General features: G+C 52.1%; 1 protein-coding gene across 1 annotated transcript; it reads left to right on the top strand.

Annotated features, from left to right (window-relative positions):
* The first annotated feature begins 257 nt into the window (after nucleotides 1–257).
* smad7 (SMAD family member 7) lies at nucleotides 258–11839 on the top strand. Its single transcript, XM_068334281.1, has 4 exons — nucleotides 258–1696; nucleotides 2364–2417; nucleotides 4171–4242; nucleotides 10945–11839. The coding sequence occupies exons 1-4, from the start codon at nucleotides 1231–1233 to the stop codon at nucleotides 11481–11483; spliced, it is 1131 nt and encodes a 376-aa protein (XP_068190382.1). The 5' UTR covers nucleotides 258–1230; the 3' UTR covers nucleotides 11484–11839.
* Nucleotides 11840–18918: the final 7079 nt, after the last annotated feature.

The following is an 18918-nucleotide window of genomic DNA, read 5'->3' on the forward strand; positions in this document are numbered from 1 at the left end:
TCCCATTTTGCCTCTCTCTCTCTCTCTCTTTCTCTCTTTCTCTCTCTCTGCGTGTGTGTGTGTGTGTGTGTGTGTGTGTGTGTGTGTGTGTGTGTGTGTGTGTGCGCGCTCTGCTTGATCTGTTGTTTGCGCAACACAATCACATTTCTTTTAAGCGACAGGGTGTCTAGACACACACGTGACCGGGCGCGTCAATGCGCACTGGAGACGGAGCAAGGGCACCCAAACCATCCGCCTCGTTCACACACGGAGCGCATTTTACCCCCCTCCCGTGGACTCGCCGGTTGTGTTCCTTCCACGCTCAGTCGCTTGAAACTTCGCGTGGTGAGATTGGAGGTTGGATTATTTCATTTAAAAAAAAAAAAAAAGGATTTATGTCCTTTAAATAGGTTTTTCCAAGGCTCGGCTTTGCGCGGACGTCAACCCCCAACCGGAGGGTCTCTCTCTCTCTCCCGGCTTTCGAACGCGACTCCCGGGGTGAGACATTCTGGATTTGATCTGGTCTCTTCATACGTGGTGGGGTTTTTTTTTTTTTAAATTTTATTTTTTAAAAACCAGTAGAACCCCCCCCCCCCTCCTTCCCTCCCTCCCCATCTTCTGCAGATGAGTGGCGTTTTCAGTCGATAACGGATAAAAAACAGCCCACGCCAGCCTCGTGGAGAGCAGCCCTCTGCGCGGTCGGATCAAGGATTTTGTGGATTAATGCTCCTGGAGACAGACGAGCTTCGGTTTTCACGGGGATCATTCTGATTAAATTCGGGTTTAATTAGGCCTCCGTTTATTTAATTTCCACGCATAAATGTTTTGACTACATATTTTTCAGCTGGAAGAAGAAAAAAAAAAACGCACGGAGGTTTTTTTTTTCTTTTAAAGGGGTCGGGTCTCGGTGCGTTCTGGTTCCCCGTTTGGAGCGTTTTTCCACGAACGGCTTTTGGATTCCGGATCCGTCCTGGAACGCTGCGTAAAATGATGAATATTTAACCCCCAGGAGGAACCGTCTGACAGCTCCGGTTGGACACCGACTCGCCTTTCCGTGGATCCCCACCCCCCCCACCCCAGTCTGCAAGGAGACTGGCGTATGCTACAGATTTCCTCTGCTTCTCCGGATCCCCGATTCTCCACCGTCTCCTCTCAGGCTGCTTGTCACTGCCTGGACTCGGATCCCGGAATCTTCATGATTTGCGGACACCATGCTCGTTTTTTAGCCGGGAAACCCTCTTCTCGTCCCGCATGTTTAGGACCAAACGATCGGGGCTCGTCCGGCGACTCTGGAGGAGCCGTGCGCCCGTGGAGGGCGACGGGGAGGCGGATAGAGGGACGCATGGCTCCGGGGGCTGCTGCATGGGCAAAACCACAAAAGTGGCCAAGTCCAACGCCGGTTCGGAGGCCGAACTGAAGGCGCTGACCCACTCCATCCTCAAGAAGATCAAGGAGAAACAATTGGAGGTGCTTTTGCAGGCGGTGGAGTCCAAAGGGGGTGCGCGGAGCCCCTGTTTGCTCTTGCCAAGCAAAGTGGACGCCAAAGTGGGTCAGCAGTCCTACTCCCTCCCCATGCTGCTCTACAAAGTGTTCCGGTGGCCCGACCTCAGGCACTCCTCGGAGCTCAAGAGGCTGTCCTGCTGCGAGTCCTACGGGAAGAGCAACCCGGAGCTGGTCTGCTGCAACCCGCACCACATGAGCCGGCTGTGCGAGCTGGGTGAGTCCGGTTCGGCCCCGTCATCCACCACCACCACCACCACCACCAGGGAATCCGGGTCCAGTTTAAAATCAAAACCCAGTTTAAATCTCATCATTTATTACCTGGATAGGTACCTAACCCCCCCCCCACACACACACACACACCGGTTCTGGTGACGTCACCTCCCAGGTTTCCATCATGTAGAGCGCGCCCGCGTTGGGAGCCAAGTTTTGGTCAGGTTTTATAATCCGGATGTGAACGGAACCAGAACGAGAACCGGGTTTCAAAACATTTCATAACAGGAATTTTCCCAAAGTGCATCCCGGGTTTTGTAATCTAAAGTTTCCACAGCCTGTGTGTGTGTGTGTGTGTGTGTGTGTGTGTGTGTGTGTGTGTGTGCGCGCGCGCACGTCAGTGTGTGTGTGTGTGTGTGTGCTTACTTGGCGTCCCGGGCCAAAAGAGGCCCGTATCTCAGTTTGTCCTAGACGCTGATAGTGGCCCTCTTGGCGCCAGGCGCCCCCCCCCCCACCCGTTTATCTGCCTGCCAATGAAAGGCAATCACCGCCCGCCGGCCTCAGCCGGGCTGACACACCGAACCCCCCCCCCCAGAAGAATGACGCCTCTTCGCCTCTTTCTATTATTTATTTTATTTCTCATCCTGTTTCTCTTCTCCCCCCCCATGCAGAGTCTCCCCCACCTCCATACTCACGCTACCCCATGGACTACCTGAAACCACCAGGTAAGCCTGATATTTATTACACATTTATTATCTTGTATTGGTATTGTCACCCCCCCCCCCCACACACACACACACACTTGAGGTAAACTGGTGTAGGAAGCATGTTGGGATTTATGACGGCGTTGGACTGGCACGCCCCGCCAGCGTGGAGATACCAGCAGCAGACGTGTGTGTGTGTGTGTGTGTGTGTGCTTATCTATTATGAAGCGATTCCCTGGAGCCAGCCCCCCCCCCCCTCTGATCAGCTGGAGTCATCAATAGACGGCGTTTGTGTGTCATCATTCCGCTTCCTGTCCACTCGGCGTTGGAAGGGGGTGCGTTCCATTTCAGGCTCGGACAACGTTAGTGCCCCCCCTCCCCTCCCCCCACCTCGTCTGGGATCGTTTGTGGGTCATCCCAGTTCCCCCCCCCCCCTCCATCAGGAAAACAATCGGAGAAAGTGGGAACAATAGGAAGTCGTTTCAGCTTCAAAGCCGGCACCGCCCCGGAGTTCCCTTTTTGTTGTTATGATGACGCAAACGTGATGTCATCACGTCCCTCCCTCCTCGCCGCGTCATCAGGTCGCGTTTTGTTGCCAAAGTCGACTTTTAGATTCATAGAAATCTGCAGCGACCTCAAACTGACCTGTGACACACACACTAGGTGACACACACACACAGGACGTTGCAGAGGAACGCCGGCGTTCACGGCGCCGGGTTTCTCATTCCAGGAACAGGAAGTGGGCAAGCAGGAAGTGAGCCAACAGGAAGTGGGCTCCTGTGCCGGTCCGTCTCCATGGCGACGGTCGATACGACAGCAGGTCGAGGCGTTAAAAAAACAAAACAAAAAAAAAGCCACCTTGTTCCAGCTCTGGGGAATAAATCAAACACTGTTCACCCGTTGCCCCTCTGATGCCCCCCTTCCCCCCCCGCCGCGGTCAACGGTTGCCCGGGAGACCGGGGCAAAGTGGCTGGCGGCCAATGAAAGCCAGGCAGGCCCCGGGCAGCGACCACAGCGGCGCGGTTGCGTCCGGTGGCGAGGAAGAGGAGGGGTGGTGGTGGTGTTGCATTCTGGGAGTTGATGAGCGATGAAGGACGCTCCTCATCCTCGCCACGTTTGTATGCTTGTTTACGTCATGTGACCGCCGCCATGATTTTGTTGTCGTCAGTCGGCGTTTGCTTTTGATGTGTGTGAAAGGTACACACACACACACACGCGGCGCACAGTTCCATTCAGGTGTCGTGTTGGAACTCGTCTACGTTGCAATGCATGCTGGGAGTTCAACGTTCAAAAAGCAAAAGAGGCAGCAAACAGACCCCAGTTGTTTTCCTCTCGTTTGCCTATCGAGTACATTTACGGCGAGCCCCTCCGGAGAAGTTACTCCCACGCTTTTACGCCACAAAACCGTCGGTGTTTCTGTGAACCTCAGATCGATTGATCGACGATTGATCGGCGATCGGAAGCCCTGGCCTCGGTCGTTTGCCTGAGGAACGCGAATCCGTCTGAACTGCTCGGCGCTAATGTTCCCTCTGACGCAGTGGATTATGGGGGATTATCGGGGGTGTAGGAGACTCGCTTCAGTAGGTCCTGCCTGCGTGTGTGTGTGTGTGTGTGTGTGTGTGTGTGCTCGGTCGTCAGCGTCTTCATTAGGCATTGATTTCACTGGAGTGATTGACGATCTCACAGCTGCTGCGTCGCCCCCCCCCCCCCCAGTCTCAGACACACACACACACACACTCTGCTAATTCAGCGTCTCCTCCTCTCTCTCCGGTAGGTTCTCCAGACTCTGGACCTTCATCCAGCGACACTGGGGGGACCACCTACTCGGCCCCCGTGGGGCTCTCAGGTAAAGATCTCAGCCAATGAAATTCCTTCTCTTCCCTCCGTCTCCCGGCGGTTTCATCTTCCTCGCCTCTCATGCATTCTTCCCCTCCCTCCATACTGATGATGATGATGATGATGATGAAGTGGTGGTTCTGGGGGCCCCTGCTTCCCCCCCCCCCTGTAATAAAAAGAGCCAGTAAGGAGGAAGGAGGGCGGTGTGTTTCCTCCCTCCTGGCTCTCTGAACAACGTTCCTCTCTTCTCCTCTTCCTCGCTCTCGTGTTGTAATGGAAGACAAAGTGTGTGTGTGTGTGTGTGTGTGTGTGTGTGTGTGTGTGTGTGAGTGATGGTGAGGAAGAATAAGTGACACAAAAGCGTCTGTCGAGCTTTCGCCGGCGTGTTCCATCGTGTTCTTCTTCGTCGCCCTCGTCTTCCTCGCCCCACAGAACAAGACGAGGGGTCGGCTCAGATGGTTCTCATTACCGGGGCTTTAAGGGCCTGTTTTATGTCAGTTGGTGTCGCTGCCCCCCCCCCCCTAGTTGGGGGCTGGGTGTGTGTGTGTGTGTGTGTGTGTGTGTGTGTTCTCAGGTGCAGGCAGAGATCGTAGCTTTGATTACCAGGAGATCCTCCTCTTCCTCCTCTTCTTCGCTCTCCTCATGAGCTTTAACTAAAGTCACATTTTAGACCGAGTTCAAAATGAAACCTAAGAAGCAGAGCGCGCCCCCCCCACACCCCCCTCCCTCAGCAACACACACACACACACACACACACCCCTCCTCCTCTTATTTTCCTTCCTGGCCCGGATGACATGGCAGCCAGCCGTCCAGTAAAAGCTGGGACCGGCAGAACGTCCTGGGGAGGGACGGCCCAACCCCCCCCACCACCACCCTTAAAAAATGTCTTCGACTCCACAAAAGAAAGCTGCTCTCCTCCTCTTCCTCGCTCCGTCCCTCTGGGGGCCCTGACAAAGAGAACACCCCCCCACCCCCAAAGGCCTGACCTTTTGATTCACTCTCTGCCCTTTTAATGCCCCCCCCCCCCAGACCAATGAAGATGAAGACGTGACATTGGCGTCCCGACTTCATTTTTTTGCACCGCGGTCGCATCAGAGAGAGGAGGCGTCCAATCAGAGAGTCTCATACATCTTAACCCCCCCCCCCACACCAGATTACCCATCATGCCTCATTCCAGACCGTAATGAGTTAAAGAAGCTGCAACGGCGGACCGGGATCGGACGGCGCCGGGTCGCGGCGTCCGTGTAGCGCTAGACGTGTGTGTTAAGTCAGACAGAACGTAAACAAGTCCCATTGGTGTGTGTGTGTGTGTGTGTGTGTGTGTGTGTGTGTGTGGGTGTGTGTGTGTGTGTGTTGGTGGCATGCCTGCTGGTGCCATCGGGGACTGACCCGGAGTGCCTGTGTGTAAACGGATCCAGCCGGACTGCAGTGACACGTACACACACACACACACTATAACACACACACACACACACACACACACACACACACACACACACACACACAGATAGAATGACCTGGCGTATGGCCGACTGTCACACAGGCGCTTCCTCCGGCTGCGGGTTAAATTTAGGCGGCGTTGTATTCTTATACCCTCGAGCCGGCAGGCGGCCGGCCAATCAGGAGGGCCGTGCCGAACGGGAGGCGGAGCCTCCGATGGGATCAAAAGTGAACGGAGAGCAGTTTGACTTCCTGTCCCCGACAGGAAGTCAAGGTTTTGAAGCCAGCGATTACCCGCCGACAGCCAGACGGCGAGGAACAGAGCGTGTCCCCCACCCCCTCCCTCGGCATTCCTGCCTTGTTTGGGTTACCACGGAGAGGAAAGGGCCGAGCAGGATGTGACCTCATGTCTTTGAGGAACGGATGGGGGAGGGGGCGGCGAGGAAGAGGGGGGGGGGGGAGTCAGCGTGTATTTATAGGTGATGACAGCAGGTGAAAACTGCTCTGGCTTACACACACACACACACACACACACACTGAGGAAGAGGAGCGGGACAGGAGAGAAGATGGCGGCTGCGGGTGGAGGGCGGGGCCGCTGTGTTCTCTGTAATTTGGGGGCGGGGCGGCGGCGGCGTTGGCCAGGATCTCTCATTACTCCCCACTTCCTGTCCTCGCGCCGTAGCCAAAGCCTCGTCTTGGCAGAGGACGCCGCTTCGGTTTTGGGCGGCCCTCCGTCTCCCCCCCCTCACCCCACCCTGTGTCATTATCCTGCACAGATTGAAAAAACAGCACGCCGTGGTGGTGGTGGTGGTGGGGGGGGGGGTCCGGCCCGCTTGGCGTTATGGGTTCCACGCGTGGAAAAGGGTGTAGCGTAGCGTAGCCAGATAACTGAAGTGGGGGTCGGTGTTGGTTGTGGTGAGGGCAGGGGGGGGGGGGGGTCACATGGATCTGGTGCCGGACCCCCCCCTCCCTCCTTTTTTTTCTGGAGGGAAGCCCAGAACAAGATGAACATTGTTTTGGTTCGCAGTCACTCTGTGGAAGTGGATTCTGACATTACCTTAATGTATGGAGATGTGGACACACACACACACACACACACACACACACACACATACACACACACACACACACACACACACCTTTTATAGCAGGATAAAGACGGAAATGGAAATAAGTGGAGACACATTCCTGTGAACCTGGGTGTCTCAGGTTTCTTGTGTGACACATACACCGCCGTCTCCACCCTGCAGCCCCATTCATGTAGTGGCTTTGTCTGTGTGTGTGTGTGTCTGTGTGTCTGTGTGTCTGTGTGTGTGTGTCTGTGTCTCTGTGTGTGTGTGTCTGTGTCTCTGTGTGTGTGTGTCTGTGTCTCTGTGTGTGTGTGTGTGTGTGTGTGTGTGCGTCTTCATCAGACTCCACATTCACAACCATGTAATTATGAATAAGAGCAACAACAACGACAAAAGCTCAGGTGAACGTCCGTCTGCTGCTCGTCTGCCTCTTTGTTTGCTGGCTCCTGTGTGTGTGTGTGTGTGTGTGTGTGTGTGTGTCGTCGTGACAACGCCTCATCAGTGTCGGCGCCGCCGCCGTGGTTCAAGATCCACCAGAGACGAGCCGGTCTTTAACCGATCTGTAGCGAGGACCTGATGAAGTGTTGGAGGAGTTGGTGTGGGTTTTTTTGTGTGTGTTGGGGGGGGGGGGGGGGGGGGGGGTCCAGGTTGGGGGTTGGGGGGTACGCTGCTCTTCGTCTTCCTGTCTGCGGCCGGATGGTTATTGTTAGCGATGGCGTGTCTGCTGCTCGTTCTGTGAAGCATCAGATGTGGAGATAGCAGCGCGGCGCCCCCCCCCCCCCGTGAGGGTTTCCTGCCATCAGGGCTTATTTAGGTTTCCTCGGGGGGGGGGGGGGGGGTCTTATGCCACCGACATCCTCTGCACCTTAGTTGGAGTCGCCGGCTAAACGTTTAGCATAAGCGAGGCCGTTTGCTTCAGGTAACCATTAGCCGTTAGCCTCTATTAGCATCCCGATAACCGCAAATTATGAAGCGACGCTAACGTCACGCTAACGTCGTCCGACGCCGTCTGGGTGGCTCCTAGGTGGCGCCGACGGGAATCCAACGCACCATTAAAAAAAAAAATAGATGACATCAGTAAGTTGTGCGAGCGGAGAGGAGGAAGGCTTTCATCACGGCCGAAAGGGGCGGAGCTGAAGCGGCGCGGCCCAGAGAACAAAAGGAATGCCTGCGGCTGACCTTTGACCTCTGGAATAGACTTTCCCCCCCGGCTTGAGAGGGTGTTGACTTAGAAAATAAGGCACCGTGAAGAGTCCTTCCTTCCCCCTCCAGCTATTTCCCTCGTGCCCTCCCTGTTTGTCTCCCCCGCCGCTGTGTGTGTGTGTGTGTGTGTGTGTGTGTGGGGGGGGGGGTCGCCATGTCGAAGCCAAGACACACAAACGCACAGCGATCGATACAAGACGGTCATCGGGAGCCTCACTGGTCACCAGGGTTGATCTAGTGAGGGCTGAACAGTGTGTGTGTGTGTGTGTGTGTGTGTGTGTGTGTGTGTGTGTGTTGACTTCTAAGTATAGCGGTGACCTGGTGTGTGTGTGGAGTCAGACGGAGCTAATGATTAACCTTTCCAGACTGTGTTTCTGGCCCCGAGAGAAGAACCCAGTCGGTTGCCCCCGCCCCCACCCACCCCCCGCCCCCAGTGCCTTCAGTCCCGCCTCCCTTCTGTCACGTCCAATCAGCTCAGCTCAGCGTCCTGAAGGGAAGCGCTCTCGTGTTCATTACGGTTTGAATCTTCTTCATAGTCAACCAGCAGGGACACTTCCTGTTTGTTTGTTTGTTTGTTTACATTTGTTTACAGTCGACTGGAGCCCAGCTGGGGGGAGGGGGGAGGGGGTTGTCAGGGCAACAGATGGCCTTAGGCTGAAGGCTAGGACAGCAGGACAGACAGGACAACGGAGGATGCAGTGGAGACAATCTGACATCACTCAGAGCTGATGACATCATTCAGGACACGCCCCTTAGAGGCGCCTGAAGTGACGTCAGAGTAAGATGAGGCGCCGGCCACCAGACACGCTACACCTGTGTGTGTGTGTGTGTGTAACGTGACACTTCAGGCGTTGGCGTGTCTCTCAGGACATTTTGTGAATATAGTTTTAACGTCTGAGCAGAGAACGTCCAGCAGGACGTGAAACTGAATCCCGTTGGCGCCGAGTGATGACATCACAGCCCAGCGACGATGTCACCAACGATGTCACTGCGATGTCGCAACTGTTGAAGTTTTGATGTTCAAGAATTCAGGATCAGAAAGTTACGGTTTAGCGATCTCAGGCGGTCCAGCTGAAAAGGAAGCGGTCCAGTTGCATTGTGGGAAACTGGGCGGGGCTTGTTTCCACGTCTCGTCTCGATTTGAATTGTCACGTCTGCAGGAGGACTTCTCCTCTTTGCCCCGTTGCGTCCCTCCCGTTTGTTTGTTGGTCTGGTCTCGGTTTTCACCCGTCGCTCTGAGAGGGGGAGGCGGCGGTGAGGGGGGCGGGGCCTGGTGGGTGTGGCTAGCGGCGTCCTGAATAGCAGGGTGTTCTCAGGCTGCAGCGACGGGCTCAGACAGGCAGCCGCTCTAATGACCTCTGACGCCAGGACCCGTCTCTCTCAGCAATAACACACCACAGGGCCCCACAGGTGAGCTCCGCCAGCAGGCCCTCCCGCCAGCAGCTGATTGGCTGGCCTCACTTCCTGTAACGTAAACGTGGGGAAGGCGGGGCTAAGAGCGACGCCGCCGACGCACAAAAGACTCTTTCTGTGTCTTATCTCTGAGACAAATGCGTTTTTCCTCCATTTAGTCTAAAGGAGATAGCGGGTACTTACCCCCCCACCCTCCCCAGTTACCCCCCCCCCCCTCCTCACCCAAGCTCCCCATGAGGACGGATTTACGATAAACTCCCCCAGGCTCGGCTCGGACCAGCTTCAAAGAAAACAGCCCCTCTTGTTTTATGGAAGGCAGGCTTTCAGCACTCCCCCCTCCCTCACTCTCTGCGTCTGCAATCCCACCCCCTCCCTCGCTGCGTCTGCCCCCCCCCCCTGCCTGTGTCTGTCTAATGAAGGCTAATGACAGGCCGCGGCGAGTCCGCTCCGGGATCCTGACGCATTAACGTCGCCGTTTGTCTCAGACGGGACCTTCTAAACCACCGCTTACAGTCCAGGGGGGGGGGCAGCGGCGAGGGAGGGGGGCACCAGGCTGATGGGAACTGGAAAGGCTCCGAGAGGGGCTCTGTTAATTCCCCCCCACCCCTCTTCCTCCTCATACACAATTTCCTCCTCTTCCAGCTCCTTAACCCTTGAATGTGTCTTTCATTTGAGTGTGTGTGTGTGTGTGTGTGTGTGTGTGTGTGTGTGTGTGTGTGTGTGTGTGCGTGATTGTGTGTGTGTGTGTGTGTGTGTGTGTGTGTGTGTGTGTGTGTATGTGTGTGTGTGTGTGTGTGGAGGTGACGACTCCTAAAAGCACCACACAGGCTTAAGAAAACGAGGAGAGGAAGTGAAGTCGCTAAAGCAAGAGTCCAAATATGCGAACACATTCCTTCTCTTCCTAGCCCCGCCCCCTCCCACCCCCCCACCCCCCCACTCACCCCCCACCCCCTCTATTTCCCTTGCGCCTGACTGGCTCCCACTTTTCTAGCTGGGAGCCAGATTTCTGTGGAATAGAGATATGAAGGGGTGGGGGGTGGGGGGCGCCTAGAGGGGGAACGGCGAGGGAGGTGGAGGGGGCGGGGCTTGGAACTGGAGCGTGGCCAATGAAAAACTTTCTTTGCTTGCGGGGCAGGGGTAACTTTAGACTGGAGGGGTTAGGAGTTTGCGCCCCGCCTCACGTTTCCAGGTGACGCCTTCGTGCGTGATGGAGGGGCGGAGCTTGACGAGGTGATGCCAGCCCCCTCTCCCCCCCCCCCACTTTTTCGCCAGATAAACTCATATCGGAACGCGGTATTCGTCGACGGCTGCGTCGGTGCGGAATACAGCGTGCCTTGGTGCATCAACGCTCTCGACTTTTACCTCATCGCAAATTTTTTGGTCGGCAGTCACGTGATACCGTACTCGCATTCTATTGGCTGATGGCACCAGGAAGTGTTTTTTCTGGATTATAAAGCGCACTTTATAACCCAGCGCAATTTATAATCCAGTATGCCCTATAATCCAGTTAGCCTTATATGTGAAAACTGTAAAATACTGTACAGGTTTAATATCAGACTTTAACCCTTTCCCTTCCCTCCTCGCAGATTCCCTGGCGCTGCAGGAGTCCGGCGACCGAGCCCACTGGTGCGTGGTGGCGTACTGGGAGGAGAAGACGCGCGTGGGGCGCCTGTACTCGGTGCGCGAGGCGGCGCTGGACATCTTCTACGATCTACCTCAGGGGAACGGCTTCTGCCTGGGCCAGCTCTGCTCCGACAACAAGTCGCAGCTGGTGCAGATGGTTCGGACCAAGATCGGCTACGGCATCCAGCTGACGCGCGAGCCCGACGGCGTGTGGGTCTACAACCGCAGCGGCTACCCCATCTTCATCAAGTCGGCCACACTGGACAACCCGGACTCGCGGACGCTGCTGGTGCACAAGGTGTTCCCCGGATTCTCCATCAAGGCGTTCGACTACGAGAAGGCGGGGAGCCTGCAGCGCCCCAACGACCACGAGTTCACGCAGCAGCCGCGCACCGGCTTCACCGTGCAGATCAGCTTCGTCAAAGGCTGGGGGCAGTGCTACACCAGACAGTTCATCAGCAGCTGCCCCTGCTGGCTGGAGGTCATATTCAACACGCGGTAGCAGCCGGCTCCGCCTCCTCGCAGATGGACTACACCCACTTTCCGTTTTTTTTGTTTTTTTTGTTTGTTTCGTTCCGGGAAGTCGAAATGGAGTCAAAGACGTTTTTAAAAAAAAAGAAGAAGAAGAAAGTCTAAGATTCTGATGGACTTTGTTTAATAAAATGACTCAGATTTAATTAATTGAAATAAGAAGCGACAAAAATGTATTTTATGTTATATATAAATATATTATTAATTGTAAATACGGAAGACGTTTTATATGCATCATTATTTATGTATTGTGCAATGTGTTGATGAGAAAAAGAAAATAAGATGCACTTTGCTTAATATAAATGCAAAACAGAAATGACAAAATTAAAAAAAATCAACTAAATTTCTGGTTTTTCTGGTTTTGTTAAATCTTTTTTTTTTCCTGTTTGGTGACTGTTAGGAATTTAATTCGCCATACATCATCCTCATCCCGCCGCCGTCGGATGCAGCGGTGACATCACGTCACGCCGCTTCCATTTCGGTTTTGAGTGAGTCACGCTTACGGAGCCATAAGTCGCCGTCCTTCCTTTTTTGAAATCGTGCGAGTTATTCTGGGATGCCTGTCCCTTCTTTCCTCTGTCATTAACCGACCCGATGACATCACCCGCCTGGAAGCAAGCGATGACAGATTTCAGGAACCAATCAGGAGATCCGGCTTCCTGCAGGAGCTTCTTTCATCTTTGAACTAGAGGAATGCAAACACACACACACACACACACACACACACACACACACACACACACACACACACTAGTATGTCCTCCTGCTTTGGGACTGTGACCTATTTATGTTTGAATTATTTTTTTTTTAAAAACCCTGAACCCGGTGGATCTCCTTGTGCCGCCCGGGTTGAGGTCTGGGCCTCGACCTGCTGTCCTGCTGCTGGTCAGATGGGCGTCTGTGAAGAGGATTACCGCCCTAAGCCTGCTTTACCCACACACTGTCTCCAAGACCTACATTCACAAGACCCACTTTCCACGCCATCCAACCCCTCCCCCACCCCCCCATCCCATCCCGCGCTCTGCTCGCCAGCCTGCAGGAAGCTGTCACTTCTGCCATTATCCTACATTTCCTGCGCTTTTTTAAATAGTCACTCATCACCTGTTAATTCGGCCAAAACGTGACTCCATCGGTCGCAGTCCGAGTCAGCATCTCTGGATTCAGTAGAGACTTTATTAGAAAGACAAACGAGTTCAGGGGGGCGGGGGGGGGTTGTTTTATTCCCTGACATCATGCACTTTAAAGTCATGGCTGTCTACATGCCCTCACAGCGATAATCTCTTACCCTGCTAATACAGCTAAAGCAGCTCGAGGCAGTGTGTGTGTGTGTGTGTGTGTGTGTGTGTGTGTGTGTGTGTGTGTCAGAACTGGCCTTGTATCCATGACTTCTCTCAGACGGGGTGACCCTGATTCCGCCCTGAAATAATTCCATTAAAACTATTACAGATTTCATCCTCACATCTCCAAATGGTGTTAGCATTTTAGCATGTCGGCTGCAGGGATTTGAAGACGCGGCGCCGCTTTTAATCGCAAATGAATGGTGGTGTTTCTGTAAAAAAAAAAAAAAAAAAAAGTTGTCTTGTCTGCATGTATTCTCATAGTTTAACCCCATAAAAGGGGGTCAACCTTTTATGAGATCAATGTTTATTTTAGTCTTGCAGCCAAATCTTTTATATATTTTAATGCGTTCATGTGGTTCTAACTTTTAATGATGGTCTTCTTGCGTTTGGGTTCAGGTCAGGGCTGCAGAGTCACGCCGCCTCAGCCGGGGCGCCATCAGATGTTCTCCTCAGGCTTCGTGCGTTTTTATAAGGGTGTGTCAGGTTTAAGGGAGGGGTCGTTTGGGATAAAGGAATACTGGATATTTGTGTTTAATAAAAGTGTTTTCAGAGACTTCTCGCAAAAATCAGTCGAGCGTGAGCAAACCTCATATGTTTGGAATTATCACAAACTTTGGCCTCCAGTTGAGCAACCGAGGTGAAAAGTGGAGAGGTTTGTTAAAAAAAATTAAAAAAACGTTTTTGAAGACTATTTTACACTTTGCTGCTGGTTTTATTAGATTGCAGGGAGTCAAAGCTGGATTTTCATATAAGACTCATAAAAATGTTCAAAAGTTAACTGAAGTTTGTACAAAAATGTTTTAATTGGGGAAATAGCGCCCCCACCGGCGCTTATGGCTTCCACACCTTCTTTAGTCAGGTGAAAAAGGGAACTGCACCTTTTAACATTTTTGTAATATGACCAGAAACCCAGGCAACCACCCTAGTGAACAGGCCAGAACAATTTAAAAACTACCAATCCGTCGCCATGCCGACAGGCAAGACTTATGTCATCTGAACATCGTGACATCACAGCCGCTCTACACGCATGTGACGTATTCTGGTCATCTTCCTCTCACTCCAGATGGACGGTGGTTGTAAACTGTGTGCTTTTACGTGTACTGGTTGCACACGTGTGCAGACCGTGGGTGTTAGGAGGGCGCTATGGGGGGGTGGGGGGGTTAGTGGGGGCTCTGTGGGTGAATGCCATGACCTTTGTTCCAATAGCATTATTTATTCTAATGAGAATCAGCTGACACTGAAAATCATGTCAACATGTTTTGTTGAAATCACATGTTACAGAACTCTGGAATGTTAAACCATTGTTTGAAGTTTCATGTACATGAGCGTGTATGTAGCGTGTGTAATATGTATGTAGCATATACAGTATGAAGCCTGTATGTAGTATGTACGCAGCGTGTATGAATGCATATGTAGTATGTAGTGTGTAGGCAGCGTGTATGTAGTATGTAGGCAGCATATATGCACTATGTATGTGGCGTGTATGGAGTATGTATGTGGCATGTACAGTATGTAATATGTATGCAGGGTGTATGTAGCATGTAACTAGTATTTATGCAGCATGTATGCAACGTGTATGTAGTATGTATGCAGTGTGTATGTAGTATGTAAGGAGCATGTATGTAATGTGTGCAGCATGTACAGTATGAATTATGTACGTAGTATGTAGTGTATGTAGTATGTATGCAGCATTTATTTAGTATTTATGCAGCATATATGTAGCTTGTATGTAGTATGTGTCCAACATGTTTGTAGCATGTATGTAGTATATTTGAGGCATGTATGTATATCGTGTTTGCAACATGCTTGCAGGGTGTATGAAGTGTGTATGTAGTATATATGTAGTGTCACAGCATGTACAGATCATTAGCGTGTGCTGGAGTCATGCATGTGCACACGCTGTATGTCATGCATTATTTGCTGCTCCTGTGTTCATACGTGTGTGTGTTAGAACACGCCTCATCTGTGCCAGCAGACACAAAGCCAGACCCCACACCCCTCTCTACCTCTTCCCTGGGGGGGGTGATAAGACAGTCTGGCTATCTGCGTCGTCCCAGCGGGGGTGGGGGTGTCTGGGACCAGGACAGGCGGTGGTAAAGTGGGGGACAGTCTTACCATGTTTATAGGTTTTTTTGTGTCGGCTGGGGCAATAAAGTGTGTGTGTGTGTGTGTGTGTGTGTGTGTGTGAGAGTGTGTTAGGGGGAGGGGGGTCACTTCTGGCATTATTATGCTTCTTCAACCCCTGCATGGCCTGCAGTCGTGTTGCTCTTCAGTAATGCAAAGAACACCTCAGACAATATCAACAAACACACACACACACACACACACACACACACACACACACACACACACACACACTTCTGAGTTGACCTCGCAGGCTTCGTGTGAATGCTGTTGCTTCATCACCATCACCCACAGAAAACATGGATGTTATAAGGTTCTAGGAGGTTCTGTGAGGTTCTAGGGGGGGGGCTGGGGGGGGTTCTAGAGGGTTCTGGAACTGGTTCTGTGTGTTTGTTCCGTTTCTCTCTCATTGGTCGACAGGAGGGACGTTCATTTCTGCATCTACTGGATTCCAACCATGAACAGACAACTGTTCCTTGAAGGTCATTTTTCTATTTCTATGGATTAAAACTAATTTTTGGTGAATATTTTATTAACTTCACCCAAAACCACCAGAGCTTCAGATATTTTATCAGCTCTGACCCGACTGGAGGGTTGTTTTTTTTATGCATATTGATGAAGGCGTTTGGATTTCCATAACCTTCCACACAAAACACTCCTTGTTTATTTATGACACCGTTAACACCTCCTTACACACACACGAACACACACACATTTATGCACACGTTGGGATTATTGTGCTGATAAATCAGGAGCAACGTCGGCGACCGTGTGATGGGTGGGACATGAACTCGACGCGAGTGACACGATGACGAGATGCTCATGTTTTCCATAATGAAACCTGGAACGTCGTTGGACTCCCAGGGGCCCCAAAGTCCAAACAGAACAATGTGCTGGCGTTAAGAACAGGAAATCATTTTCATCAAAAGGAAGCGACGAGACGACCGAGATGCGTGATTCCAACACACGCATGTCCCAACCGGATGGAAGGAATCTGGACCAGCAGCTGATCGGAAACCGGGTCTGAAACAGGGTCTGAATCCGGGTCAGCAGGACGACTCAAAGTTGTTTTTTCTTGAGAATAGAGACGGTTTGAACCAATGGAGAGAAATCTTTGTGGTGATTTCAGTGTTACATTAGGGTTGTGTGTGTGTTACATTAGGGTTGTGTGTGTGTGTGTGTGTGAGTGTGTGTGTGTGTAAATGCAGGCTGTGGAATGCGAGTGGAGGGTAATCATGGCCGACCTAAAGGAGTAACCAGACCCCAGCTACCAGACTTCAGAGCGGGACTCCCTCCATGCTGACACGTCACCTCCTGCAGGAGACACTGAGGCTGGGGGCCGAACCTCCCAACCCCCCATCCTAACCCGCCCTCCTCATCCTGAACCCGGGTCACGGCCCACCCCCACCCCATAAATCGTCTGTCTCTGGTTCTTTTAGTTGACGTGATGCGTTTACTGCCCTGACAGCGGCGGACATTTGTGCAGCGAACACACCTCGCCAGGTTTCATCACAAATAAAAATATTAAACATTTATTGATAAATTAACCGGCGTCGTGCTCGGTGTGTCCCCCGCCTCTCACCTGTAATTTCACGGGAATAGCCTCCAGCAACCCCCGTAACCCAGGAAAGTGGAAGAAGATCAGAAGATGAATGAATAACAAGGCCCTGAGTGAAGGGATGCTACCTGTCTGGTTGCCGTGACAACCCAAGAAACATCCATCAACGCCGCTCACCTGTTAGCCGAGTAGCTCCCTAAGCTAGCTAGCGCACGTTTCATCAAATTTTATCTTCAGACGTTAGAGGACGGCTTCGACAACAACTTCCTGTTCCCCTCTTTTCCTGTGTCCACGCTAATGCCAAGCTAATGCTAACCCCCCCCCCCCCTCATGTGACACACACACACACAGAAAAGGAAATGCTTGATCTTTATCTTATGTTCCGGAACAGACCGAGTTCCTCCTCAAAACATCCTGTCTGAGCAGAGGGCGGGAAAACACAACGACAACAACAACAACAACACAACAACAACAACAACACAACAACAACACAACAACACTCTTCTGAAGAGGATGAAGAAGTGGAAATACAGAACCACCTGTGCTCAGTTTTGTTCCTCCTTCATGGACACAGTTTGATTGCGTTGCTGGCCAAGAAGAAAAGCTGAGTCGTTATTTTCACATGAATTAAAAATAAAAATAAATAAAAACAAATAAATTGCTAATCGTCTGGAATCGTCAGTTAACGAAAGAAAAACCTTCCTGGAGAGTTAGTGCCTGAGGGAGCGTCGGGAAAAGCGTGTGACACCAGCGAGAAGACGCTTCCAGACTGTAAGCAAACACACACATAGACACATGCGTGTGTGTGTGTGTGTGTGTGTGTGTGTGTGTGTGTTGGCGTGTGAACAGACACACACTCCAGTGTCTGCAGACGGCGGCTGAACCCAAGGCCTTGTTATTTGAAACGCAAGAGCCGAGCAATAGTATTGATCCAGACGGGAGGAGGTAGAGTCTGACACACACACACACACACACACACCTTTTACTCTAATCATCTCCTGAGTAAAAGGCGCCTCTTTCTTTTCATTACTCCTGAAGCTGCAGCTTCTCCTGTGCTGACTTCATCATCATCATCACCACCCTCGGCTGTCCGGGGGTTAACAGGACGTCCCCCCCTCCAGCTCCGTGGTGCAGATCACTAACGTGTTCTAGAACACGTCTGTGTTTAACTGTTGATGGTTTGGGTTCGCTCCAGCTCCTTGTGGTTTTGTTGTTGTTTTTTGTAGTTGTGTCGTTGCCACGCCGACAGGTTTGTTTTGATTTATTTGCAAGAAGACAGGAAGCGATCAACACACACCTCCAGACACACCTGCAGGGAGCCGCCAGGAACAATGAATGTCCCAGAAGGCCTTTCTCACACACACACACACACACACACACACACACACACACACACACACACATAAGGATGGAGCCAATCACCTGCGAGCAGGTCTTTCATCGGAGGCGCCTCATACTGATACTTTAGGCCGAGGCGAGGAAGACTCGGGCTCTCCTCCAGCACCTCCCATCATGCATCTGGGCAGCCGCCGCGACGGAGAGCGACCCCAGGCGCAGAGAGGAGCGAGCTGACGTGAACGTTTCCCCTGAGAACACGCTGGTCAAACGGAAGACGCGTCCCGTCCGCTTGATGAAATCTGTTGGGGGACGGGACCCTGTGACGTGAGGCCAGGCGGCGCTGCGGTCGGAGTGTCCCCAGCGGGACCGGGCGGAGCCGGAGCAAAGCAAACAGTTGGAGGAACATGAAGACCCACAGAAACCGCTGACAGCCCATCATCATCATCATCACCGGCCTCCACCTATGTGAACCAGTCAGACAACAGCCTGAGGGACACTCAGCAGTCATTATAGTGATTACAGCACACACACACACACACACACACACACACACGTGAAAACAGGTTCCACCCGAGATGAAACGCTTTCATTGGCCGACGCTGCTGTGGATGTGCGACGGCGGCGTGAAACAGATGGTGTGTGTTAATAGTCGGTTTGTGTCAACGTCGCCGTCGTCGTCCAGTGTGTGTGTGTGTGTGTGTGTGTGTGTGTGTGTGTGTGAAGAACGTTTGAAAATCAGGATTCTGAGACGCGTTTTAAATAAAATAAAATTTTTTTAAAAAGTGTTCAAAACACAAAAAAAAGTTTCCATGTGTTAAAGAATGTTTGATGATCTACGATGATTAACTTTTGGTCAACGTCAAAGCTGGAATCTGCAGAAACGGAACCAAAACGGATAAAGAGAGGTTGTGGAGGGGGTGGGGGCGTGTGTGGGGGGGGGGGCTCCAGCTCTGCTGTTGCTAGGCAACTACATGCCTCCAAGTCTGTGGAATTCAAACAGTGGAAAAGATCCAATTTTGCTGCGGGACTGATTTGACCGTCAAGCT

The sequence above is a fragment of the Antennarius striatus genome, chromosome 15 (assembly GCF_040054535.1).
Source record: "Antennarius striatus isolate MH-2024 chromosome 15, ASM4005453v1, whole genome shotgun sequence".
Taxonomy (NCBI): Eukaryota; Metazoa; Chordata; class Actinopteri; order Lophiiformes; family Antennariidae; genus Antennarius; species Antennarius striatus.